This window comes from Erpetoichthys calabaricus, chromosome 13, assembly GCF_900747795.2.
Source record: "Erpetoichthys calabaricus chromosome 13, fErpCal1.3, whole genome shotgun sequence".
Classification (NCBI taxonomy): Eukaryota; Metazoa; Chordata; class Cladistia; order Polypteriformes; family Polypteridae; genus Erpetoichthys; species Erpetoichthys calabaricus.
In genome coordinates this window covers 103084166-103111748 of record NC_041406.2, presented here as the reverse complement: position 1 = coordinate 103111748, position 27583 = coordinate 103084166, and the positions used below count along the sequence as shown (strand labels likewise).

The window sequence follows — 27583 nt, the reverse complement described above, 5'->3', positions numbered from 1 at the left end:
TAACATAAAAAATATATCATTTTTGGGCAGAGCATACCTTTAAGTGTCAGAAAGACCAATACCAATCCTTTTGACACCCATGGTTTAAAAAATTACAAATCACTGTACATTTTATAAAAACTTAATTTCTTTCTTCTTGCAGTTTTACTAACATAAGGAATCAAGGTTTGAGCTATTCTGCTTATTTTACTGACTAATACCTCAACCTCACCTGCAGAATGCAGCGCTTTGATCTGTGATGGCTGTAGAGTGTCATGGCAAACAAAAGCTGTTCCCAGCATGCCTTCTAATGATGTAGGGGTTCCCCATTCCATGTCCTGGTTGCCAGCTGGTATGATGTGAACAAGGGAATTCTGCATGGGTGAGCCCATGACAGAAGCTGGGAATGACTGAGAGCGACTTAGTGGTGGTGCATGACTTAGGAAAAGGGGCTCAGGGGTGTGTACTGGGGAGCATAATGCAATTCTGGTTGTAGTTGTTCGGTGACCAGCTGAACCTATACAGCATGAGGTGAAGGACTGCAAAGAAAAGGAAAACATTGCTAAGCATCTGTTGCCATCACAAAAATTTACAATGAGTTTAATAAAAACATGTTTTAAAAGAATAAAAATTCTATAACTACCGTAAAATTAATCTTAGTTCTATCAAAACTCAGTTGTTAATATTGCACGATAAAGGAGTGAGCAAACAGGGCAATGATGGGCAAGGAACTTTAACCGCTGTAAAATAAGCATATGTACTTTGTCCTTTACATCATTAACATACAGCATTAAACGTGCATTCATTGTTTTGAGGTCTGAAGTTGTCCATTAGCCAAACCTCTTCCTGTACATACTCACATGCAGTGCATCCAGGCATAAAACAAGACGTAAGGCCTGTCATACAAACACGCACACCATTTCCAAAGTATTCACTCGATAGACAAAAAAATCCAATTTATCCTTGGGTAACTTTATTCTGTAATCTTCTTATTGCATTTTTTGAAGATCATACACACATGATATAACTTACAGAATAAATCAATCTCTTTCATTTTTCCAAAATCATCCCAATCTCCTCCTCCACAAATAATTTATAAGGATAGAGAGAGGAGAAGAGAAAGATCTATGGCTGCTCTGGGAGTTGAAAAGGAATCAGTCCATCCACAGCAGTCTGCTGTGTTTTTCTAAAACTGCTGGTTTATTTCCACTGACAAAGCTTTATTTTTATTAAAAAAAAACACACACACACACACACTCAGAGTGAAACAGGTGCAAATAAGCAAAATAAAGGCATGAGCTAACAGACCACTACAACAGAAGGATAAATCAGAAAAAATGCAAAATAGGGGTCACTCCAGAAATAGCGATGACAGAACAGTCTTTAATAATATGTATGTATAAATAATTTACAGACTATAAATAATATTCTCTTCTGGTTACAGTACTAGCAATATCAGAAATGTTTTACAGTAGTTCTAACTAGCTGTTCTTACTTTCTACTAATATTAAAAAAAGAACACCTAAAACATTTTTGGACACATGTTTTATATGAAATAGACACAGAAATGTTCACTTGCCTCACCAACCGAGGGAAAGCGCAACTGTGCAGACATATTTAACTTCCCATCTATATAGACACTGACGACATTCTGGCCAAAGGGTCGGCGTCCAGCAGTGTGAACAATGGTAACTGAATGCTACAAATTGGGGAAAAGAAAAAAAGGGAGCTGTTGGTGTTAGAATGCATCATGATGATAGTGCTCTTCTTTTGATTATATGACTATAAATATATTTATTTATTGCTTTTTTTTACAAAATTAACTGGTGCAAGTCTCTAAGAACTGAAATTTACCTTTTTTAAACTTGCTTCTCTTTTAAAAAAATAATTAAGCCTATCTCTGTTTCTGCCTTTATCTGAAAATGCAACCTCATTCTCCTGGTGGTTTCATCCCTTGCTGAACTTATGTTACATCATGTAATTATTAACGTAATCATCTCATACCTTTGAGGTAATTAGGTCAACCACTTCCTCTCAGATATCAAGAAAAAAAACCACTTTTGCTGTGCAATGTGAAATTCTTGCCAATGACAAAAATCACAGGAGATGCACGTTTCACGTTTATGATGTTTTGAGCACACACTTAAAATTAATTGATTTACATCATTTTGCAGAGATCTGTTTCAACTTTGATATTAAAAGAAGATTTGTTTCTGTTGATTATTATCAAAAAAGCTAAGTAAAACCCGCTGTCATGTTATGTTGTTCAACAATAAAATATGCAAATTTCCAAGGGGATGAATACTTGTTATAATCACTGTATTATACAATAATCAAAATGACCGTTTCCTCAATAACTCACTCATGACCTAACATTTATAAATATAGCAAGCTGTGCCATTAGTATGGACTGTCTACAACAAATGATCAAGTGGAGGCAACTGAGGAAGCTACGGAAAGGAAAAGCTGAGGGACCAGATGGAGTTAGTCCTTGTGTTCTTAAGGCCTGTGCTGACCAACTTTGTGGTGTCCTCTGTCACCAGCTCAGTCCATGACTAAGGCTCCAGAAACTGCTGCTGCTGTGGAAACCTTCTGCATTGTTCCCATTCCGAAGAATGGCAGGCACCTCTTCATCTAATGACTACAGACCTGTGGTACTTGCGTCTCATATCATGAGGACCTTTGAGAGACTGGTTTTAGACTAGACGAGTCCTCTTGTGGTAGACCACCTGGACCCACTGTGATTTGCCGATCGGACAAAGATTGGAGTGGAGAATGCAATTATGTATCTGCTTATTCTCACCTGGGCAAAGCTGGTAATATTGCAAGCATTTTGTTTTTTGATTTCTCCAGTGCCCTCAGTATTATCCAGCTATCCATGTTGAGGGGTAAACTCAGAGATATGCAGGTGGATGAGCCTATGGTATCCTGGATAATGCACTATCTGTCTGGTAGATATCAGTTTGTGAGACTCGAGGACAGTGTTTCTGATACAGATATGAGCAACAATGGAGCACCACAAGGAACCTTCCTGTCTCTTTTTCTATTCACTCTGTACACCTCAGATTATAAATATTATAACAGGTCATGTCACTTGTATGACAATTCTCAGAATCTCAGATGATTCTTTATTTTTGGGGCGTATCGATAAGGAGAATGAGACAGAGTATAGGAGTCAGGTAGAGAACTTTGTTTCCTTGCGCAAAGAGAATTGTCTGCATTTTAACAGAAGTAAAACCATGGAACTGGTTAATGACTTTCGCTGCATTGTTATTGACTGTCGCTGCACCAAAGAGCCTTTATGTCTAGTGAGTATTCAAGGAGTGGATGTAGAGGTGGTCCACTCCTACAAGTACTTGGGGGTTCACATTAATGACAGGTTGGACTGACCTCATAACAGAGGAACTTTAATAGAAAGGGCAGAGAAGACTCTCATTCATCAGGACACTGTGTTCCTTTAATGTGGGAAATAACATCCTTCACATCTTCTACAACTCTGTGATGGCCAATGCAATTTTCTATGCTGGACTGGTAGCATCACTTCAAGAGAAGCCCACTGAATCAACATGGTAATACAAATGGCAGGCTCAACTATAGGACACAGTCTGGACCCCCTGGAGGTTGTAGCAAAGGAGACAATTAAAACAAAACTGAGTGCCATGATGAACAATGCTCCTTATCCTCTCTCTGACACACAAACACTGAGAACTTTCAGCCATCAAGTTATTCAACAGAAGTGTGTCAAGAAACACTACGGGGGCATACCAACAGCTGTATACCTGCATAATGCCTCTCTGGGACTGTGACTGCCAAGTCAGAATTTTTCTTTCTTTTGAATTTTATCTTTCTTTTTAGTCATTCTGGTGTGTTCAGATTCTACTCTTTGTGTATATATTCATTTATTAACTTATTTATTTGAAGAGCTTTTGCAAAAAGCTAAATCCCCGACGGGGAAAATTAAATACAGTTTTTCAAACTCATGTGGTTTAATCACATTGCTTCTAATTTGGTGTATTTAGTATAGAGAGGTACACCTGGTCTTTTACACCTTGATGAGACTAATTAGACAGTGTGGAAGAACAGCCAGGATATCTGAACTTAAACCCTTCAATTGTCAGATCAATCCCTGTGTTCGACTCGAGGCATGACCCTGATGATATCATGTAGCCTACCTCTGCAGCAAGTGTAAAAAAATGTATAGAGTTCTTTATTAAAAGTTGTTTGGGGTATAGGTAGTAATAATAACAGTACAGTCATCACATATGTACTAAAATGTTCCTACTCTGTTTTATACATGCTAGAGAACAGAGCACCAAAATGGCAACACTGGCTCCCAAAGACTCACCCAAGTGGAATCAGTGAAGGTAAAGTCAGACAGTGCAATGGTCATGTAGTCCTTTTTGGTGCAAACTGCCACCACAAGCATACCATCAGTTGTAAAGAATGCCTCAAACCCTGTTCCACTTCCAGTGAAAAAGCTTAAAAATAAAAAGAGAGCCAATTAGAAAAAAGGCATGTGGGAAAAGAGCACTGTTGTCTTAAGCACTACTCTAACCCTCACCTGTACAACTGTTTTCTGCGCAGCTGTGCTCCTCTGAGTCGCTGCGCAACCTGACGATGTTTAGGCTCTGCACTGAGGCATAGCCATGCATGAAAGGCAAAACCATTACCAGGCCAGCGTTGAATAGTGGGCACCATGATACCTGCCATACTGTGACTCAGATCAAAATACTGTAGTGCACTAGCCTTTTCATCTCGATCTGCCATTGATGACAGCGCACGTATCACTCTGCCACAGTATGGATGTGCGGCCTCTGGGGAAACAGAAGGTGGCTTGAGTTGAAGTAGAAGCCGTTTCAGTTCCTCTGGACGAAGAGAAATGGCCCCCAGAGACTGGAGAAGACTAATCAAATTATCTGCGCACTTCCTGTTAAGAAGGTGATGGTGTGACAGTGTTTCTAAGACAGCAGCAACAAGTCCAGCTTTGACTGCTGTAAGACGTCCATGTAATGAACTCCCACACGCTTGACTTAACCAACTAGATACAATGATCTGAAGATCACATGAAGTTAGTTCTGGAAGCCACTGAACCAGTAGGAGCAGAGGTTGTTCATTTTTGATGTTGACCAGTGGAACCTGAGAATGATCTCCTTCCACGGCCTGCATAATAAAAGCACACACATGGTTTAGGTATAGCTAATACAAAACAGGCATTTCAGTGGAAACTGGCAGGCAGCTCTGGCAACAAGTAATGAAGCACTAGCAAAGAAAAGAAAACAATTCTTAACACCAGACATAAAAGTAAAGTTTCAATCTGCCCTTCCACAGTACTATTAAAATAAACGATTCACGAGATACGTTCCTTTATGTATGTGGAAGCTACATTAGACAAACCTGTCAAAGGATGACATGGTGTACACTTTGCAATGGTAATTACTGCTGGGAAATATTAAAGTGTACACTCACAACAGCCACATGAGAAATTACATCAAGTTGTCTCAGGTCCCACCTTGTCCTTCTTTTATAGCACTGATTCTTCTTAAAACTTCAAGGAGTTTTGGATTGGGCCAAAAACATTGCAAAACTCCATACATGCATACTTTGCTCTAAAAGTGCTTTAAAAGTTCTTTGATTCAAACTTTAATAGACAGAACTGCCACACAGCTACAACACTTACCATGTTCATGAGCTCTTGGAGGAGTTGTCTGGAAGGCTGCCCCTGACATAGGAGGACATCATACAGGTGTGAGTAACCTATTCTCTCCTTAAATACTTCCTAAGTAGGAAATTGAAACAGGAAAAGAGCTTTTAGAATATAAGCAAAGCTCATGAAAGTAAAGTAGTGCAATTATGTGGTACAGTCCTGCAAGAGCTGGGGTTGGAATCGTCAAATCAGATGCCTTGCATGTAGATTTTACATGTCCATCCAGGCAAAAATCTTTAAATAAATTGGGAATTCATTACCTCCACTTAAAAGTGTAAGCATGAGGCAAGATGTGTGAATCTCAGCAAGCAGTAATACTCGACATCATGTTTGAAGAGAGCTCTGGGACAGCACTTGGTAAGAAAGGTTCCCTGTAAAAACTGGCAATATGTGAATCCATGCACCTTTAATTTACAGCGATGCTCTACTTTGTGCCAAGTGCCCATGACTTGGCTACCTCACTTATAACTTGGGGATCACTAGAGTCTCAAACATTTAAAAAACAAAAGGGATAAGACTTTAACACATTAGAACAACTGTGATGAGAACAGGCCATTCAGCTCAATAAGCTTGTTCATCCTATTCAACTAAACTTCTCAAAATAACATCAACACGAGATTTAAAGATACTGTCACTCACCTCTTTGATAGATGAAGTGGTTATTTTAATTTTGAACTGATACAGTTGTACTTGAAGGTCCTTTATAGTAACTAAATATTTATTTGTGGAAATATAATATTTGTCATTTATCTTACTGTCTACTGAATTACATTGAAGATGTTTGTATAAGGCTGCAACTTTCAGTCAGCTGCATATCTAGACATTTTCCAAAGTGCTCTCATACTGTACATAAGGATATCTTCAATATAGCTGTAGGTTTCAAAGAAATTATCAGTTTTACTTTATCAGGAGCTTTTTTGTATTTGGGACAACTATAAGCTTTTGCTTATAATGTATTCTAATTAAACATTAATTTCAATGTCTATAAAGCACAACCTCTGTGTTTGTTCTTCATGAATAACTATTTTTAAAGTCAAAGGTTTGAAATTAGGCACACATATTCAGAAAAGTGTTTCTGACATATTCCTTTCTGCTGTGCTGCTTTGGGGGAAAGTTTTGGGCTTGGAGCGAGTGCCAGGTTATGGTCCTGTGTGATCTATCAACAAAGAAAGAATATCACATGGGATGTGATCATGGTGGGTTAATTAGCATACTTTCCTTTTAACCAAGAATTTTGGGATTCCAACATGTTGTTTTGAACTGTTCTGTAATTGATCACTTCTCATACTTTTTTAGTAATGGCCCAAGTTGCCCCATGTGGGACTACATCATCTCCAGAGTTACTGATTGCAATCGAGGGGCTCAAGCATAACCGCTCATCATTACACCACCATCACAATCTACTCAGGCATATCTGGGAATAACACCTACAGTTTCAAACACAGGGTATGAAATACTGCAGTATGACATAGTGATAAGAAAAACAGTGGCACACAGATTCTGATGGAGGTACTGTGGCTAACATGCTTACCTGTCAACCAGAAAACCTGTCCATGAATCCTTCAATTACGTTTAACTTTCTCTTTAATCAAGTATTTCCCTCACTATTTTTTGTCACAGCCCCAAGCCTCCCTGGGTGGCACCGCAGCACCTCTGGAGTTGTTTATTGCAGTTTGAGTTTTTTTGTAACAAAAGGCAAAAAAACAAGAATGCAGAATGCAAAAATGGTTTCAAGTACAAAGAACAGCTAGGTGCTAAATACATAAAGATTTAGGATAATAAAGTTTAATTTAATTTGTAATTACCTTTTACCTTATTTATCTTTTCACTATCTCAGTTGGACAATACGAGTAAACCACTAAAAATGTATAGAAACATGCACAACACCTGCTGAAATCACCTATAGGCCACCTAGTGTATTTGACGTATCTGTCATGTCTCAGACAGGGTTCCTCCCATGTCTGGGGTTATAACTCATGTTTTGTGTTTCTTTTGTTTATTTTTGATTCTTTTATTTTTTTTTATTATGGACATTATTCTTTACTTTTGGGTTTGTCTGTGTATGTTACTTGCCTTTGCTATGTTCTGTCTGTTTTGTGGGTGGTCCCCCAAGAGGTGAGGCGACCTCACAATTACAAAGGGTCTTCCATGGTCCTTGGTGGTTCATTTTGAACGTGTAAGGGAATTAGTTTGTTTCTTTGATTTATCTGCATTTCTGAACTTTAAAGCTCTGTTTTTGACTATGTTTCTGGTTTGGTGTTTTGGGACTTGTTTGCATTGGATTACCTTAGTGTTTTCAGGCAAATGATTTGCTTATTGGTCTCTAAGTAGTTTCACTGTTATTGAAGAGCATTTTGTGAAAATGGTGCTTGCCCTTATTACTAGATGGGGTTTCACGGTGATATCCCCCTGTAGTGGACGTTTTAGGAAGTTACTGGGTTTTATGTGCTTTACGACTCCCAGTTCACAACAGCACCATCTGTGTAGCATGTTGGTAAACTGTTATTGGATGTCATTAATTAAAGTCTTAACAGCAAACTTTAATTTAATGCATTATAGACTAGGATGGGGGAAAGAGTATCATGAGATAAAGGAACTTAACAAACAGGCTTTAATAGTCTGTGTTACTGAATCTTTCATGTAACTATTAATATCCAGAATTCAATGGCATTAGCAGTGCAAGAGAAAATTCTTTTGTAGACTTTGGCTTGATTAAAATTTCTGAAAACTAGTTTAACTCTGGGCAATGCTTTATTTAGAGTGCCTTAAACAGAGTGGCTACTAGAACTGCCTTCAATTTTGACAATCCGAAATACTTGCAGAGGAGGCCTGCAACTACATAAACCTTTGTTCCTCCAATATATTTAGAAAGGTCTCCCGCTGATCAGTTAATATTATACCTACAGCTCATCACAGGCAGTCAGCAAATTCCTGTATGCTACCAAAAAGCCATTTCTAGGAATAATATACTGTATAAAAGGCAAAGTTAAACTAAAAAATTATCTAATTGTTTTGGACCAAATTAAAGAGTTTTCTGCATTGTATGTTGCTGCTCTTAGCGTGGCTACAATTTTTAATTAACTGGCCCCATTTATGTTTTTGAGCCTTTACCCATGATAACCTGATTACCCCAGTATCTGGAATGTAAGTTGGAAAAGCCCATGTCAGAATTATGGATACCCAGTGATATCTAAGCTACAAGGTAAATCCACAAAGAGAAGGGGTGAATGCGTTTAGTTATTCAGAGCAGCATGTGACTTTAAGCAAGATGAGGGAATGGATATTCAGGGGGGTTAATAAATAAAAATTTGGGTTATTAATTAATTACTTTAATTGCATTACTGGTCAGAAAATCCACTGAATTAATCAATCAGTTATACATGGAAAATACACAGAGACACCTGCAACATCCAAACACCCCAGAATGTTAAATTTTCCTGATTACCTTGGCCGAAGGAGAGCTACTCATGATGGCAGTGAGGACCCGTATGGCATGGGCAGTAATACAGTCATATCCCTTATCAAGTACCTGTGATTTAGGAAGGACAAAAATATATACAACAGGTAAGTAAAATATATTAAAGAATGCAAAGTGTAATTGAATAAAGTTACCAAAAAAACAAAACACAAAGTGTCCTATTGACTAAAAGCTACATCCCTCCAATATGTAAAAGAAAACGTGTGTTTTACGTAATAATATTTAAAATGTTATATCGTCAGCTGGTCAGTAGCATTTTATAGCACTTTTTGGTAGTACATGCAAGACTCAAAGAAAGATTAACCTTGATGTAAAACAATTTTTTGCCAAATGCTATAAAACTGGGTGGAATAGTCATACAGGGGTTAGCATTTCTGCCTCACTTTTCCTGTGGTCACTTTATGTGGGGATTTTACATGATCTCCCTGGGTTTTGTTTTCCTTTCAACATGTAATGATATGCCTATTAAGTTAATTTGTGATTCTAAATCGGCTCAATGTACTTTGCAAAGGACTGGTGCCGTATCCAGAGCTGTCTTGTGCCTGATGCTGCATGGTTAGGTTCTGGTTCTGCAATGCTCTGACATTAAATCACTTTCCAAATAAATACATGGGGTCCCAAAGAATGCTCAAGTGACCAAATGTTGTATCCTACTGACTTTAGTAAATGGAGTCAAACACTTATGACGGAATGGGTGACAGGCATCATTTTATGAATGAAGACACAAATTCTCCACTCTGCAAACGGGAAATACTGGGACCACATTGTTATCAAGCCAGCATTTAGTTGTCCAATTCACCAAACACCATTATTATAATATCTGGGCTAGATGTCCAGATTTAACAAATTCAACAGCATAGTAAGTACATTCTTCAAGTGCCCCGTAGCGGTCACTGTATCTGCATATTTAATGGCGGACTATCTCATTTATTAGACCAGTAAAATGAAACGTGCAGATCATGTGCTGTGCTCATGTCCTCTCAGAGATTTCGGATCCCTGATGTGCGATATTTCATCTTCCCATTTCAGTGCATTGACATGAATTTCAAATTTGACCTTTTAGAGAAACACAAGCTCACTGTTGATTTGTTACTTGATCTGCAAAAAAAAAGCAATTAAAGATAAACTGTACCTTTCCCCTGAAATTATGCCGCAAACTAAACTTCGCTTCACTCCAAATGCCATTTGACCAAGACATGTTGACCAGGTTACATTTTTTAGTTTATACAACTGACTAATGTGAAAGGTCAGCATTACATTACAATCCTGAGAAAACAGGTAGCTTTGTTTTCTCCAAATTGTCTGACTTGTAGCTTCACATTTGTGGGGAATTCTCATGGAAACTTGTATTTGTCACCCACCCAATAACATGTGAATGAAGCAATGCATGTCAGTCTCTAATTATGACACTTCTGCAGCTTTAAGAAGTTATGAAAGTTTTGAAGCAACACTAAACTTCAGACAAAAGAAGGCGGCATGAAGAAGTGTCATAAACAAGTCCTACACAGTTTACAATAAAACTCCAGTTCTGCAAGCTCCTAGTGACCATGCAGTCCTTTTTAGTAAGAAGGTATTTGCGAGTTTATAACCCACTTGAACATGTCAGAAAAAAACAATAGTGCTGCCAGCTGCCTACTGACCTTTGTGACATTTCTGTTTTATAGTAATCAAAACTCTGGCTCCCACTTCAGTTAACTTTTTCTGACTATTCAAAAGGAGGCAATTATAAGCTGACACCGCATGCTAAAGATAAGTTTAACAATACAATTTAGTAATTAATGACTTGATCTTACTCACGCACAGTAAATTGATAAATCAAACCCTATTTAAGTTTGTGAAACATACTGTACACATTGTCAAACGAGTCGGTGGGTGGAGGGGGACATAACCACATCAATATGTTAGAACGATAAGGGTCACCCTTTATAAACATTATGAGATTTTCAGATTTAATATTTATCATGTGAATTGGACACCACCCATACTGCTTATAAAAAGTACTCACCCCCTTGAAAATTTTCACATTTTATTGTTATACAATGTTGAATTACAGTGGATTTCATTTGCTTTTTTGAAACTGATCAACACAAAAGGACTGTTTAAAGTAAAACCAAAGAGTTCAAATTAATTTCAAATATAAAACACAAAATAATTGATCATATAATTTTTCACCCCCTTTAACATGACACCACTAAATCATCACTGGAGCAGCCAATTGGTTTTAGATGTCAAAGAATTAGTTAAATAGAGATCACCTGTCTGGGGTTTCAACTGACTGTAGTATAAATGCAGATAATCTGGAAGTTCCAACTCTGTGGTTAGCCAGAATGGTGACCTAATCAACACAATCAGTGCATTTACATACACACACTCAACCAGATTAATGTGACTAACCCATTTAAGGCAGAAACCCGGTTTCTTAATAATCTGTGTTTACATGTGCAAGTCATTTTCTGGAGTTGTCCTTTGGCAAAATGCTCCAACATAATTAAACGGCATAATAAAAAAGGCCAGTGAGAATTCGAAAATAAATATGACGCCTGTGATAATATTCTTGTGTTTTATTAATATGCTTAGCCAAACTGACACTTAATTTTTTATGTTTCTCTTACTAGAATGCATGCATCAAATTCTTTTCTGCTTGGCTTTGCAAATAAGCCCTGCAAAAGACCTAATACGCATGCTTCTTACCTGATACCCAGTGCTGCTGGAATAATAACAACACAGATATTTTTACTTCAATAAGATACTTTTAATGTGTTACCGTACTGCTCTCCAGATTGTGTTGCTCAGTTTAGTACTGTACATTCAAGCTCATCATCCTGCAATAAATTGACACCCAGTTAAGGGCTTGTTCCTGCCTTGCAACCTATGTTAGCTGGGATAAGCTCCAGCACCTCCCGCGACCCTATTCAGGACTAAGTGGGTTAGACATTTAGCTCAACAACATAAATTTTAGCAATTTTTGAAATATTCAGACAGATTATTTCAGCCAGGGGAAGGAATAATGTGACTGCCCAAACATTTGCCTTTGGAAATTTATTTTGTGGATGCTTATACCCATAGCATGTACAAAGCAAATACATGTGCAGGTTGACACGGTACAACGGACATGCACAAACTACTAAATCCTTAACTGTAACCTGGTTATGGGTTTACATGGCCAAATAATTTACTTATTTGCAGAGAAATCTACCTCTGTTAATCAGGTTTCTCAGAATCCAATGACTTCATTTTTCTAATCGAAGGGTTTACATGGCATTTTAGAAATCAGGCGCTTCTGAGAATAATCGGGTTACTGAAGAGTATGTAAACACGCTAAATGAAGACAAGAACACTCCAAGCAACTCCATGAAAAAGGTGATTGACAAGCATAAGTCAGGGGATGGAGACAAGAAAATATCTAAGTCACTGAAAATCCCTTGTAGTCCAGCTGAATCAATGCTTAAGAAATGGAAAGAAGATGACAGAGCTATAATTCAGCCAGAGCAGGCGACCCACAAAAACTGAGTGATGGTTCAAGGAAAGGACTAGTGAAGGAGGCCTGTGAAAACTCTGAAGAAGTTATACACTTCAGTGGCCAAGACTGGGGAGACTGTGCAATGTGGAGTAGTAGGCCAGGCTTTGGACTTCAAAACCAGAAATTGTGGGTTCAAATCCCATTACTGACACTATGTGACCGTGAGCAAGTCGAATGACCTGCCTGTGTGTCAACTGGAAATACAAAACAAATGTACCAATGGTATCTCAAATGTTGTAAGATACCTTAGATAAATCTATCAACCAAATAATAATAATAATAAACTGTTGTCTGGGTGCTTTATAGTCACAGCTTTATAGAAGAGTGGCAAAGAGAAAGTTGTGGTTATAAAAACAAACAAACGCATATGATATCACAGCTATAGCTTGGCAGAAGGTATATGGGAGACTTTGAAGTCAACTGGACTAAACTTTTATGGTCTGATGACACCAAAATGAAACTTTTGAGACCATCAGAGTAAACAGGATGATTGAAAACTGCAGAGTATCAAAAATGCACCATCCCCACCGTGAAGCAGCATCATGCTATGGGGAAGCTTCTTTACAACAGGCCCTTAAAGGCTTCTGAGAGTAAAATGAATGCACCAAAATACAGGGAAAATCTGATGCAGTCTGCAAGACAATTATCCCAAGTATAAAGCCAAAGCTACACAGGAATGGCTTCAAAATAGCAATATTAATGTCTAGGCATGACAGAGTCAGAGTCATGATCTCAATCTAATTTAATTCGTGGTTTGACTAGATAAAGGTTTTTCACTCACAACCCCCATGACACCTGACAGAGCTGGAGCAGTTTGCTAAAGAAGAATTGCAGTGTTCACATGTGCAAAGCAAACAGAGACCAGTGCACACAGATTCAAGGGTGTCATAGCTGTCAAAGGGGCATCTACTAAACACTAAAATTGAAGGGGGTGAATACTTATGTGATCAATTATGTTGTTTTTTTAATATGAAATTACTTTACATCTGATTTCACTTTGACATTAGAGTCTTTTTCTGCTGATGAGTGTCAAAAACCCAAATTAAATCCACTGTGATTCATTTTGTATAACAATAAAATATGAATACTTTTCACAGGCTGTGTATCTATTTGATGAGCTCATCTCATGCATGTAAAATATGTCACAACATTGCAGCAAGCTCTTACAATTATCATGCTGTCACAGTTTGCCCTGACAGGACAAGAGGCATACTGTGTGGCAGTACATCAAGGGTTGGACTCTGATGAAGATGGGAGTTATTAGGCTCTCTTCTTCTTTCCTCTATATGGAGTCAATGCTCATTCTTCTTATAAACCATCTGGCAAAGAAAATCTGCTTTCCTTAAGTGTAAGGGTATTAATTTCCTTATTCTTAGGTTTTGTTTTGAAAGAAATGAATATGAATCATTTTTCATTAATGTTTTTTAGCTGTGGTTTGCTTCAGACTCAGAGCAAACAATTCAGGTCATAGCCATCAAAAATAAAGGCAGTAGATTGCTCATGCAGCCAAATGTTATTACAAGAACCACACACTGCATCCTATTACTTACAAAAATAACCCAAATAAAACCGATAAATACACACATAAATAGGAACCCAAATAAAAATGATAAACACACAAACATAAATAGGAAAAAACATGATCCACATATTTAAAGCTAAAGCAGAAAAAAGCTGCATGCCAAAGAAATTGAAGCAAAATACATCCACATATAGACTAGATTGCAATCTGTGTTAGGAAAGCCTCTGGCAGCCATCAATTTGATTCCCTTTATTTAGAAAAGCAAAGAAAAAGCATACTCATCAAACAAGATTTAGAAGAGCCCAGACCACAATCAGCAATCACAATGTCAGACTAATATATCAGTCAGTTTTGTCAGCAGGATATTTAGGGAATCACACTACAGACTTGCATGGCCAAAAAGGTGGAAACATGTAACAATATTTTAGACTATCACTAGAAGAGTGTTGTATGTAACATGCTATTTAAACTGCTAGCGTTTAGAAATATGGCACAAATTTGTGTCAGCTTTCTTTTACAAGAAAGTCCCCCACCACATGTCTCATTCAAGATGATGATGAATGTCCCCTAAATCCAGTGGCACATTCCATGACTTCTAGTCAGAGAGGAGATGTCTAATAAGGCATTGTTGCCTATCTTTTTGCATGAAGATGTCAGATTAAACAGCTTTCCAAAGCATCACAAGCATGAGCCTTTTTCTGACAGTCCTCAGCGTGCTGCCTGTCAAAGCCATTGCTTTATAGATATGTCGAGTTTAGCTGTGGTCTCTGTCCTTTTTCCCAATCTGTTATGGTAGGTAAAACACAAGACATTAGACAGACAAGCTTCTCTTCTGTTTGTGAAGTCCAAAACACCTACTGTACATTCCTTATTCTTCAGTGCTGAATTGTATGCCCTGAACATCTCATCTCTAACACTAAAAGCCCACCACTATGATCTAAGTCGTTGAGTATGTCAGACCACAGGACTGAAGCTCAAGAGAGTGCATTGTAATTGAACTCCATTCTGTAAGATTATGTGGCAGAACATTAAGATTATATCACTAACATAACATCTGACCAAATTCAGATTTGGAAACTAAGAAGGTCAAGGCACATGGAAACCTTTGCTGTCACACTCATTACTCACTACTACTTTGGGATTGCAGGAAAGAAACATTGCAACATGGTAAGATGGTTAATGCTCTAGAACAGTAAACAGTGGAGGATAATTCTTCACTGCTGTGCTACTTTCACCACACAGTGTGATGTAAAAGTTTTGCTACTTGCAGTGACAAGTTTATACATTGAAGTGCAGCTATGGCTGAGCACTTTGAGTAGTGAGAAAAGCACTATATAATGCAAAGAATTATTATTATTATGGTATCATACTTTACAGAAATTTTGATGAAACGTTCTTCATTGAAAGACTTTCTCTTGTCCAAATGAAATTTGTAGTCATTGAAAATGAACTGCTAGCCAGTCAGCTTTTTACGTCAAACCAGTGCACAGACATCACTAGGCCATATGTCCAAACATAGTTATCCTTTGTAGTCCATGTTGTCATGACCACTGCTTTAGAAACCTCAGCAACTTCAGCCATTTTCACTATGACATTCATAATTATATGTCAATTTTACTTCATTAATTCAAAACCACACGTATGGAAGCATCTGTCCTCAATATCCATTTTTCCTTTCCTTCCACCTTTTGTGGCCATTACCTTTACATATAGCCATTATTTCAAACACTAAAGTGGCAAATGAATTACATGACTTTGCAAGCAAGGAACACAAAGATGCACATCAAAGGGAAGAGGAGACACACAGCAGCTTGAAAGACCAATACAAATATGTAATTGCATGATGAAATTAATTCCATGCTAGTTGAGATCTTCCTGCTGACAACACTGCATGATGTACCCCTCAGTAACATGACAGGCAAAAGGGAGTTTGGGGAGTGGAAGTAATACCTGGTCAATATCAATTTCTGTCAGTAACTGTGTGGCGAGGTCACAGGCACCATCGCTTTCCTTTTTACATCTACTGTTCAGATAAAGCTGTTTTAAGAAGGTTAGATGCAGAAAAAGAAAGAAAGATGATATCAGCGAAACACAAATACACTCAAAATTAACTTTACTATGCAATTCCCTGATAAGGGAGAAGATGGTTAATAAAGATGCACATCACTCTGTCCTCCTGGATGCAGACACTATCCTTTCTTGGCCACTTCGTGAATTCAGTTAAGTCACATTTTGTTCTTGTGTGTGTCAATGCTTGCTTGATTTTACCATTAGCATCAATTTGGGATTCCATCAGCAAAGCAAAAGCCATAAAATTCAAAACACTTTAACCCAAGTATAAACAAAGCATGAAATTAATTCTATAAGTAACACATCAGTAAGACAGTTAGGTGATAAAGAAATAAAGTTTGACTTTAAAAAATGCACCTGCTAGATGCTACAATGATAAACGGAGAAGGCACAGTGGCATTAAAGACCCTAGAGATGCATAAAGAGAATAGTTCAACAACTAAAAACTCACACAAACAACAAAGTATTCAATATCAATCACAATGTGCTATATAAATAAATGCAAATCTTACTACATGCAATACATGTGACTTACCCAGAATATTCTAAAAATGACCAAACTCTTAGATATCACTGGATGACCATTTTTTCAAAAGTTTTGCTTCCTGAAATTGTTTGGTGATTATGATACATAGCTTCAGGCTGAACACAAATATAATTTCAGACTGATTGTACCACATAGGAATATGGAGAATTGTTTTTTGAAGTTTGATATATTTTATTTATCTTCACAGGGAAAATTGTCTTTTTTCATGACTTTTGGATGTCTGAGAGCAGGATCAGCCATTGTCTGGCCCCACGACTTGGAGAGCCTTTCTCAATGGAATTGGGTCCCTTCTGGCAGTAACAGGATTTGAACCAGAGCAGATCTTTAGCCACAGGGTCAACACTCCACCCAATAACTTTTACTGAAATTAGTGTGCTTAATTAATGATGCTTACACATGGCATTAGTTACGTTGAACTAAAAAATGTTTTGCTGCTGATTTTCATTTGTACTCAGCATCAATTATTTTTGTATCAGTGTCCAACAATAGGTAGTCAAATTTCATGGATTCAACTCACCAAGTTAACGCTTTTACATCATTGCAAAGTTCCAGTGAAACTTTTTGCCACGTTCCTCACTGACTAAACCAAGATTAGCAAGGAAGAGGTCCAAGTTTGAATACAGAAAAGGAATCTCTTACTACACTTCATTCTTTTGTATGCTTGGAGCTGAACGTAGTTTGTGCCTCTCTAGTTATCTAGAAAACTCTCAACACCACCCTAGAATGCCTTCCATTTGATTTACTCCAGCCCCAGTAGTACATTTTTAAACTGCTGGTCATTGATATGTCTGATTTGTAGAAAAACATAAAATGCCTTCCTTGATCTTGGCATCAGTTATTCATACAAACATCTGTCTGAAATATTGCAAACCTTCACCTTCCATGTTCATTGCTTTCCTGAAAATTTTCATCAGTCCAAGATGAAGGAGAGGCAAAAAAAAAAATCATTTTTAGGTTGAGAAGTGGGACCAAATGCTAATGACGCCTGTTCTGTTTAATGAAATGATACTGTTTAATGAAATGATACAAATGAAACAACACCACTTGGGATATCTAAGCAGTAATCCAAGTGGCAGGGACACTATGTTTAGGTCACCACAGATGATCTAGCTGTATTTGTTGTACTGTACCAGCCTACTTATAATATGAAAGTAAATCATAAAAACAGTCAATTGCAATAAAACAGTATGTGATAGGAAAATTTAGAGCCGATACATTTTCCTTTTTGTGATCAGCAGGCCAAAAGCAATAAGACACACCCAAAAATGTTCAGGAAGTAAAATCTTTTTCGTTCAGTGTTCGTCTTCACTGCTCTGCTGAAATTTGTGTCTCTTCCTCAGTTAACAAAACTACCATTACCATTGCATGTAATGATCATCTTTACACATTATAATTAAATATCTTGTATATAATTATACGCAATATTATATTAATGTATGGCTAATGAATGAAGTAACTTATCAATCTATGGTTCATCTGGCTATTGCTGAATGCTGCCGATTCCAAAAAAATCAAAAGCCTGTGACCCTGATGAGGACTAAAATAATACCAGAATAGAGTAAGAATCTAAAATATCTGTGCATACTATAGGCCCACTTACCACCCTAACAGGTAGATTAGTAAGCAGCTAAGAGAATCTTTAAAAGTTGATGATCAGAACTCTCTCATTGTATCACCGGTGATTTTTTCTTAATCAAGTAATTAAAGGTTGTGCATGTTAATTAAAAAGGATTACTAATGCACTTAAACATGCTAAAATAAACAGAAAACAATGAAGCCTTTTTTGAAACACAAAATAATGGCTTACTATACACATTGAAAGTAACACTGGATGAAATTAGTCCATCTTTAAGACAATTTTTAAGCTTGCTGAACTGAAACAACATTCTGCTATAACAAAATAACATATTCTAAGATATAGGAGGGCAGCGGAAAGAGGTGAAATGATGCTAGCTCAGTCTGTTACCTAAAGACCTAAATTCCTTCTACATATGCATACTCTGTACGCCTACTACAACTAATACCTGTCAATTTAGCTGGAATCCAGCGGTCCAAGACTCACTCAGAAAGTGGTACCAGTGTAGAAAACATGTTAAGCTCAGGAGGCTACTGTCAGTTGTGCCTGTGAACGACATCTTTTTCTACCTTTAGATAAAGACATTTTATTTTATAAAGGCACTCCTTATCATCAATCTGTGTGAGGCATGGTGTAATTTAATTTAAAATCAAACACTACCTGCATTTATCCTGACTTGGGTTATTTAAAATCTACCTAGGCCAGTACATACAGAGACATTCCAGAGTTTTGTTTTAATAAATGAAAGAGCACATTTCAAGAACAGAATGAAGGACAATAGCAGCACAATATAACGAACAAAAGGCGCAAACTACACCTTCAGAAGGACACGAAAGAAATAGGTAACAGTCCATGCTTCCTCAGATTCTTAAAACTATCAACTCCTACTTTATGCATGCCATTTAAGATTTACTCCTAACAGACGTTTGGCAGTAGGAGGAAAAAAAGGAAGCAGTCAAGGGCACGTCAGGTAGGACAGACAAAAAGACGACAGAGAGACATTTAATATAAAGCATTGTTTTTTAAAAAATTGCATACAACAGTCAAGCTCCAAAAATATTTCAACAGGTATCATTTTAAGTGTGTTAAGATCCGAAAGTACGAGGTATGCAGCTGGCAAAAAACATTTTGAAATATTAGTCCTACCTTACTGTTCTGAATGAGTCTTAGAATGTGTTCAAAGCAGTTGTTATTCAGGAAAATGGCTTGAAGGACTGGACGGTCTGCACAATTCAACATTTCAGGGATAGCATCTAAAGAAGAAATACAAATCATTAACAAACCAGTAAGACAATGTAGGCATGGCGTAATATTCAGGTGTGTTTGGCAACTAAGTTGACTGATACAAAGCATTTTTAATGTACCTCATCCAACAGTCTGCTACTCCATTTTTGTTCATTAAATAGTTTTGTAACAATGAGTCATGTTCAAAAGTAACAGAGATAACAGAATGTTAATTCCATGTGTCAGTAGACTCCATTAAATGTATGCTTTTTAACAGCAAAATGGAGCACAAATAAACTTGTGGTGGCTCAATGGCTTTCATACACAGCAGATTGCAACTGAAATGATGTGAAAATGGCATCGACTGATGTGTGTTAGTGGTAGAGGGTTTGTGACTAACTGTTGAACATTACCATTTTTTAATATATATCCATAAGAGTAGTACCCAATAATTAGCAATTGAAATACTGTATATCTATTAATATAAAATGACCAATACTACCATAAAATAAGCATCAATATTATCCAATGAAAGGACAAAAGGAACTGAAATAAATTTCCCCATCTAGTTATTAATATTAGTTAAAACACAGTAATTTGTTAAAATTATATAAATAAGTAAAAACCTAGAAAGGGATCAATTTATTGTACATCAGGAATATGACTGGTACACAATGGGCAAGGAGATAGGGGCTTGCCGTGGCTGTTCGTGTATATCTGGGACTGAAAGATCGGGGCTTGGGCACTAGAGATCAGGGGCCAACGCAGTCTCTCACCTCCCAAAACCATTGTCTATTTTTAAACCCATCCAGTGTTTATATCACTTAGGGTAGCTGCATGTTTCCCGTGTTATTAATTAGTTCAAAAACCATTGAGCTGCAGGTTGATAACGTTTGTTCTTTATAATAATAATCTGCACATATCATTGTTCAATCAATTCACTCATATATGCTGACATAATTGCTTTCTCGTTCCATTTATTTCTAGAGAAGTGGCTTTCTTTTTTTGTGCTCTATTAGTTAACTTCCCTAAAGCAGCGGTGGCACTTGAGTTGCCTGCACTGGGCATCTGAGTGGCTGTCAGAAGAGTAAAACAGGAATATATACAAACTATACTAGTTCAAGCAGCCACTCTCAAGGTAAAAATGAAACAGTACACTAATTCCTAGTTGAAGCTGCATAGAACGATTTTCTGTTTTAAGACGGATAAGTTTACAAAATCGTCAATGCTTTTCAATTGGAAATTTAGAAATTTTAAAACCTTGTACAGTGCAATCTCTTTGAGACATCACAACAAAAATTGAAATGTCTCAACAAATTTCTATGAAGAACAGGAGTTCCACAGCTCATCCAAATTTGTACACAGGAACTGAGGTGTTCAATGCCAACAGACAGACAGAAGGACAAACACACAGACATGGGCTTTCACAATAGATGTGTCATGCATTATATGCAAATGCACCTAAAAAAGGCTTACCCTCTGAACAGCCACACTTAGGAGCCATAGAAACAAATGAACTTTACAGCACAAGACTCAAGGTTAAGTCTTGCAATGCAGACTCAGGTCAAAGGAGAATGGGCAGACTGGGTTGAGTTGAAAGAAAGGCAACAGTAACTCAAATAAACACTTGTTACAATGGAGGTATACAGAAGAGAAACTCTGAATGCACAACAAGTCGAACTTTAAAGCAGATGGGTTACAGCAGCAGGAGACCACACCAGATACTACTGTCAGCCAAGAAGAGGCAAATGAGGCGACAATTCACACTGGCTCACCAAAACTGGACAACAGAAGATTGGAATAATGTTGACTGGTATAATGAGTCTCGATTTCTACTGTATTTCAAATGTTAGGATCACAATTTGGCAGCAACAACATGAAAGCATAGTTCCATCCTGCCTTATATCAACGGTTCAGACTGGTGGCTTTGGTGTGATGGTGTGGGAGATATTTTCTTGGCACACTTTGGGCCCTTTAGTACCAAATGAGCATCATTTAAATGTTACAGCCTACCCGAATATTGCTGTTGACCATGTTTATCACTTTAGGAGCGTATGTACCCAACTTCTGATCGCTACTTCCAGCAGGATAACAAGCCACGTAACAAAGCTCAAATAATCTCAAACACACTTCTGAGTGTGGTGGAAGTGTGGCCAAATAGGGGCCTTGAAAGGTCCATGCGCCCCCTGGCAGTGGCCACAGGTTCCAACAGGGTTGAGCTCCCATGCTCATGACCCATGGGCCTGCTGAAAACCAGGGGGGCTGCCCTTGGTTGGTCCGGGGGAGAAACTGTCCCAAAAAAATTCACAATCATTTTTTTACCTCAAAAATGGAATGTTTTAAAAACTTACTCAGCATACTTGTACGAAGTGTTACAAGCTGTTCCTCCAGGGTATTTCTCTGCTCTGTGTCCAGTATAGTGGCTGGCCAGTCAGAATTGAGAACTCGGAAGTAGCTGTCAAGGATTGTCCTGATTTCTACTCGTCGCTGATCCAAGCTGCTGCCATGGAGAATGTGTATCATAGCAATCAGGCACTGCAGGGACAACTGAAGCAGCCGGGGATCCCTGGGTTCCAAGTTACTGGGATTGCACCAAGAGCCAAGAATTCCAAGAAGATCATCTGCTGCCAAAGATGTAATTGCCACCAATGCGTTTGTCTGGAAGAGAAAAATAGAAATGAAGTGACTGAGCTACCCCGAACACAGAAAGATAACCAAAAAAATAAACAAAAAAAACCCAAAACAACTTAAAACAGTTTATCCATACATTAAATTGAAATATAATGCATGAAATTGTGCTTTTAAGGAGACAGTTGGTCTAGGATAATGTCAAATAACACCATTGCACTAATGTCCATTAAATGCACAGTCTGGAAACATTAATGGTTAAAGTAAACCATGATTCAGTGTATATTGGTTTTGACCTAAAGCCTCCAAAACTTTATAATGTTACAAGGTTACAGATCAAGGTGTTACATTCAAATCTGATTAAAGCTACCATTTTTACAGAATTTGCTTTAGGGTGAAATTACATCCATCCATCCATTTTCCAACCCGCTGAATCCGAACACAGGGTCACGGGAGTCTGCTGGAGCCAATCGCAGCCAACACAGGGCACAAGGCAGGAACCAATCCTGGGCAGGGTGCCAACCCACCACAGGACACACACAAACACACCCACACACCAAGCACACACTAGGACCAATTTAGAATCGCCAGTCCACCTAACCTGCATGTCTTTGGACTGTGGGAGGAAACCCACGCAGACACGGGGAGAACATGCAAACTCCACGCGGGGAGGACCCGGGAAGCAAACCCAGGTCTCCTAACTGCGAGGCAGCAGCGCTACCCACTGCGCCACCGTGCTGCCCGTGAAATTACATTTATACCCAAAATTTTCATTATTCATACTAATTACCTGTTTGAGTTCAAAAGGATACTGTTTTCTATAAAACTGTTTTTCAACGATCATCAACAAAAGCCAAGTCACTGAGAAAAGCAGGAAATGATCTATGGCAGGAATGTTTTTCTCATGTGCAGTTGTATGTAGTATGTTCAAGAGTAAGGAGCTCCAGTGAACTAATAATACAAGCTCCAGCAGTGACCACCTCAAGAAATAATGTGCACAGAAAAGTATTCAGTTACTTACATAGTACTTCTGATATATCCGATTAACCTCAGCACTTTAACTGAGGCCCACTGTCTTAGGGAATTTCCTAGGCGAGGTTTAACAGAGCTAGTGCGTCAATAAAACGAAAAAAGAAAGCAATGCTTACAGACTTTCAGCTAGCATGTTAGATGCTGTTTAAGCTCAGGACTTTCCTAAACCACTATTTAAGAACAGCAATTTGGAAGAGGGGTAGCAGCAAAAGGAAACCTTGATTAAAGAGCTAAGAGATAGTGAATACAAATGGCATATCATTAGAATAATTACCAAAACTACCTAAGAAGGAATTCCATGAAGCCTCCTGTTAAAAAAAAAACCAAAAAAACACTGCAATATAATAAAGAAAACGTCTAATGATTTATTTTTCTCTCTCTCTCTCTCTCTAGTTTTGATGAAGTTAGGATTTTTAAAGGATAAATTTACAGTATGAAAACAAGATCAGCACCTTTAGTGGAAGACCTAAAAATATTTACAAAAGACAACTTTAAAAAAAAAAAAATCTGTACTTCAAAGTTTTCTATGTCATTAGAAATGAGAAAAAAATATTGAAATGACTTACGGTACATATTTTTTCATAGCTGTAACAGTCAGAATATCAGTGTGAGGCCCTAGTTGCTTTTATAATCAGACAGCTCAGTTATTTATTGCAGCATAAAGCTAATATATAATAATTCATTTGCACAAGCTGGTAACAGCAGGACATCAGCTATATCTTCTCTCATACACTTATTATTTAAAGTCTAAACTTCATAAACACTATGACTGCCAAAGGCTATGATCAGCATGAAATGAATCAGTTCATGAAATTCTGATGGGCAGACAGCATCTTTCTTAATAAAGAGATGAAGATGAATGTTTACTCTCTTGCTGCAGAATTTGTGAAAAAGGAAAGGTAATAAATTAATGTCCTTTAAAGCAGGACAGCAACATGCCATACTTTTAAGAAATTTGTGCTCACTAAAATGAGCATTGGTACAGGGATCAGGCAGCTAATGGTACAAAACATTGTGGGTTAAGGAGCTAGAAACAGGAAACTGGAAAGAGCTTAGTGAGGAGGTTCAAACACCTGTTTGAATTTTTTTTTATCAGGGTGTAAACACAATTCTACTAAAGGTAGCTATAGAAAGACCTGGGATACTCTGTAGGCATTACATTTCCTACATGGTTACATTACATTTCCTTCCTGGATGAACCAACTAAACATGGGGAAACAGTAACAGACTTTTTAAATACAAAAAAACAAACACATAATTATATTTTAGACATTTTACTTAGCTTCCTGTCCAGGGTTTATATTTGCCTTATTCCCTATGGCTAGCTGAGATAGGCACCAATGCTCCCCTATGACCCTGGTCTAGATTAAGCAGATTAGATAATGACATGACAATCTACTTGTCATGTCTTCTTTGCTGTGATTCAAAATGTTGTTACAAGAATGGGGCTCTTTGTACATCTCCATAAAGGAATACAAATCTTTACCACATAAAGATTAATCACATTCTGTATTCATGTCTTTGGGATGTGAGAAGAAGACTGGAGTACCTGCCTACAGACCTGATGCAATTGATCAATTTTATTTACCTTGCTTCCACTGATAACGGCCCCATATAGATGCACTAGTCGCAGCCTTAGAAACTCTGGCAGCTGTTCACTGTTCTGGAAACTTTCTGCAAAAAACAGGAAGGAAAGTCCATTATCCAATGCAGCCACCACCATCCAGATATAATCACTCTTGCTAATTAGTTAATAATTTAAAGTATCATTAACTTACACCACCAGCATTATTGTGTAAATCTATCACCTTTAACGTCTACTGCACTGTTACTCATTAAATCCATAGCCTATAGAAGAAAGGTTACAACCAAAACAGCAGCTGCACCAGTTGAAAATGGGTTTTGTGGAAATTCCCCAAAATATCCTAAAACAATCTGATGATGAGTTATTATAAACAAGTGATATTTCTGTTTATCAAATGAGCCGTGAGAACAGTAATGAACACATACAACCCACGTAAATGAAGCAGGAGTTTATAAAGTCTTCATGAAAAGAGTAGCTTTAACTAAAATGACGTCTTTAATAGAAACCTTATTCTCTTTTTGCTTTTTTGATTGATTTACTTTAAAGCAGCCAATTAATGAGAAAAAAAACATGCTGGTGCTTTATGACACAAAATAAGGCTCTCTGCATTTTTTTTCACTTGCGCAAGTATCTTAACTTGCTGTTTCTTAATGTCATAAGTAGCAGGCAAGCTTAACAGTACGTTCACTCAAATAAACCACAAAAAATAATTTCTATTACCCAATGACAACATTACATTTATTTTTATTTCCTAAATCTGAATATTATTGAATAACTTTGTCACATTTAAGAGCTGGGCAGGTTTTTGGCTTTGGCCATTTTCTTTTCTCCAGGATCTGTGCCAGCAGGAGTTTTTTGTTTTTCATAGCACATAGTTTCACTCACTTGGATCACTTTCCAATACAACTCGGAGTCCTGCCACGTGCAAAAGTTCACCGACGACACTGCTATTGTGGGCTGGAGGAGGAGTATAGGAACCTCATCAAGGACTTTGTTAAATGGTGTGACTCAAACCACCTACACCTGAACACCAGCAAAACCAAGGAGCTGGTGGTGGATTTTGGGAGGCCCAGGCCCCTCCTGGACCCTGTGATCATCAGAGGTGACTGTGTGTAGAGGGTACAGACCTATAAATACCTGGGTGTGCAGCTGAATGATAAATTGGACTGGACTGCCAATACTTGATTCTCTGTGCAAGAGAGGACAGAGCCGGCTATACTTCCTTAGAAGACTGGTGTCCTTCAACATCTGTAATAAGATGCTGCAGATGTTCTATCAGACGGTTGTGACGAGTGCCCTCTTCTACGCAGTGGTGTGCTGGGGAGGCAGCATAAAGAAGGACGCCTCACGCCTGAACAAACTGGTGAAGAAGGCAGGCTCTATTGTAGGCATGGAGCTGGACAGTTTGACATCCGTGGCAGAGCAACGGGCGCTGAGCAGGCTCTTATCAATTATGGAGAATCCACTGCATCCACTAAACAGTGTCATCTCCAGACAGAGGAGCAGCTTCAGCGACAGACTGCTGTCACTGTCCTGCTCCACTGACAGACTGAGGAGATCGTTCCTCCCCCAAACTTTGCGACTCTTCAATTCCAACCCCGGGGGTGGGGTGGGGGGGGGGGGGGGGGGGGTATGGGGGGGGGGGGGGGAACGTTAACATTATTCAACGTTGTCTGTTTTTACCTACATTTTTATTACTCTTTAATATTGTTTTTTTGTATCAGTATGCTGCTGCTGGAGTATGTGAATCTTTATAACCAGTAGAAACTTTTATTTTATTGTAATCTCTCCAATATTATTTGTGAAGCCCTTTGAGCTACACTTTTGTATGGAAATGAGCTTTGCAAATAAATGTGTTCTTTATTTTGCTTTATACAATTTCTTGTGTTAGGAATTTTGCCTTATACATTTTGTTGTTAAAATGTTGGTGTCCTTTCTAAACAATCATATAAAATACACTTGTGTTTTACTAAAGTCATAATGAGACATTACTAGGGATGTTTGTGATACAACACAAAAACATTTTTAAACTGTTCATTTGTGACAAATATTTGCATTGAAATAAATGACCAAGTTGTAGACATACCCTTATTTACTGTGGGCAGTGGTCTAAGGATCAATGCATTCAAAAACACAACCCACACATGGCAGGAATTTCTTAACAGGTAATTTAATAATGGATGAACAACAAAATTATAACTAATGCTGATTAACAGTCCACTGCAATTTCTTCGTGGCATCCTACTACAAGTATTTTTTAGGATAGTGTCTTGTCATTCCCATTCAAAAAACAAAGAACAAAAGTGATAATATACTTTATATAAAGGTTTATCTTTTATGGGTAACACAGTGGTATGATGGTTCACACTGTATCACAAAAGAATGACTGTTTAATTCAAAGACCTTACATGTCATGATTTTATCATGTGCATGATTACAATTTTCATCATACTTATAAACACCGGCAGGTTACTAATTTTCTAAAGAGGTCTTCCAGAACAGTTATTCAGCAATCAGTGTAAATACAAGTTATGAAATGTTTCACCTTCATCTCTGAAAGTTAATTATATCTGTATGTTGTTATACACCAATCAGCCAAAATTCTAAAACTACTGACAAGTGATGTGAATAAGATCTTTACAATGGCACCTGTCAAGAAGTGGGATATATTAGGCAGCAAGTGAAGAGCCAGTTCCTGAAGGTGATGTGTTGGAAGCA

General features: G+C 37.8%; 1 protein-coding gene across 1 annotated transcript in view; it reads right to left on the bottom strand.

The window, feature by feature from the left end:
* nbeal2 (neurobeachin-like 2) overlaps nt 1–27583 on the bottom strand; it is a 338784-nt gene that overhangs the window by 94175 nt on the left and 217026 nt on the right. Inside the window, 10 exon segments of the mRNA XM_028817374.2 lie at nt 212–518; nt 1559–1678; nt 4325–4457; nt 4541–5139; nt 5657–5755; nt 9129–9212; nt 16154–16240; nt 19543–19649; nt 21972–22278; nt 24869–24954. Coding sequence (XP_028673207.2) covers nt 212–518; nt 1559–1678; nt 4325–4457; nt 4541–5139; nt 5657–5755; nt 9129–9212; nt 16154–16240; nt 19543–19649; nt 21972–22278; nt 24869–24954 — 1929 coding nt within the window.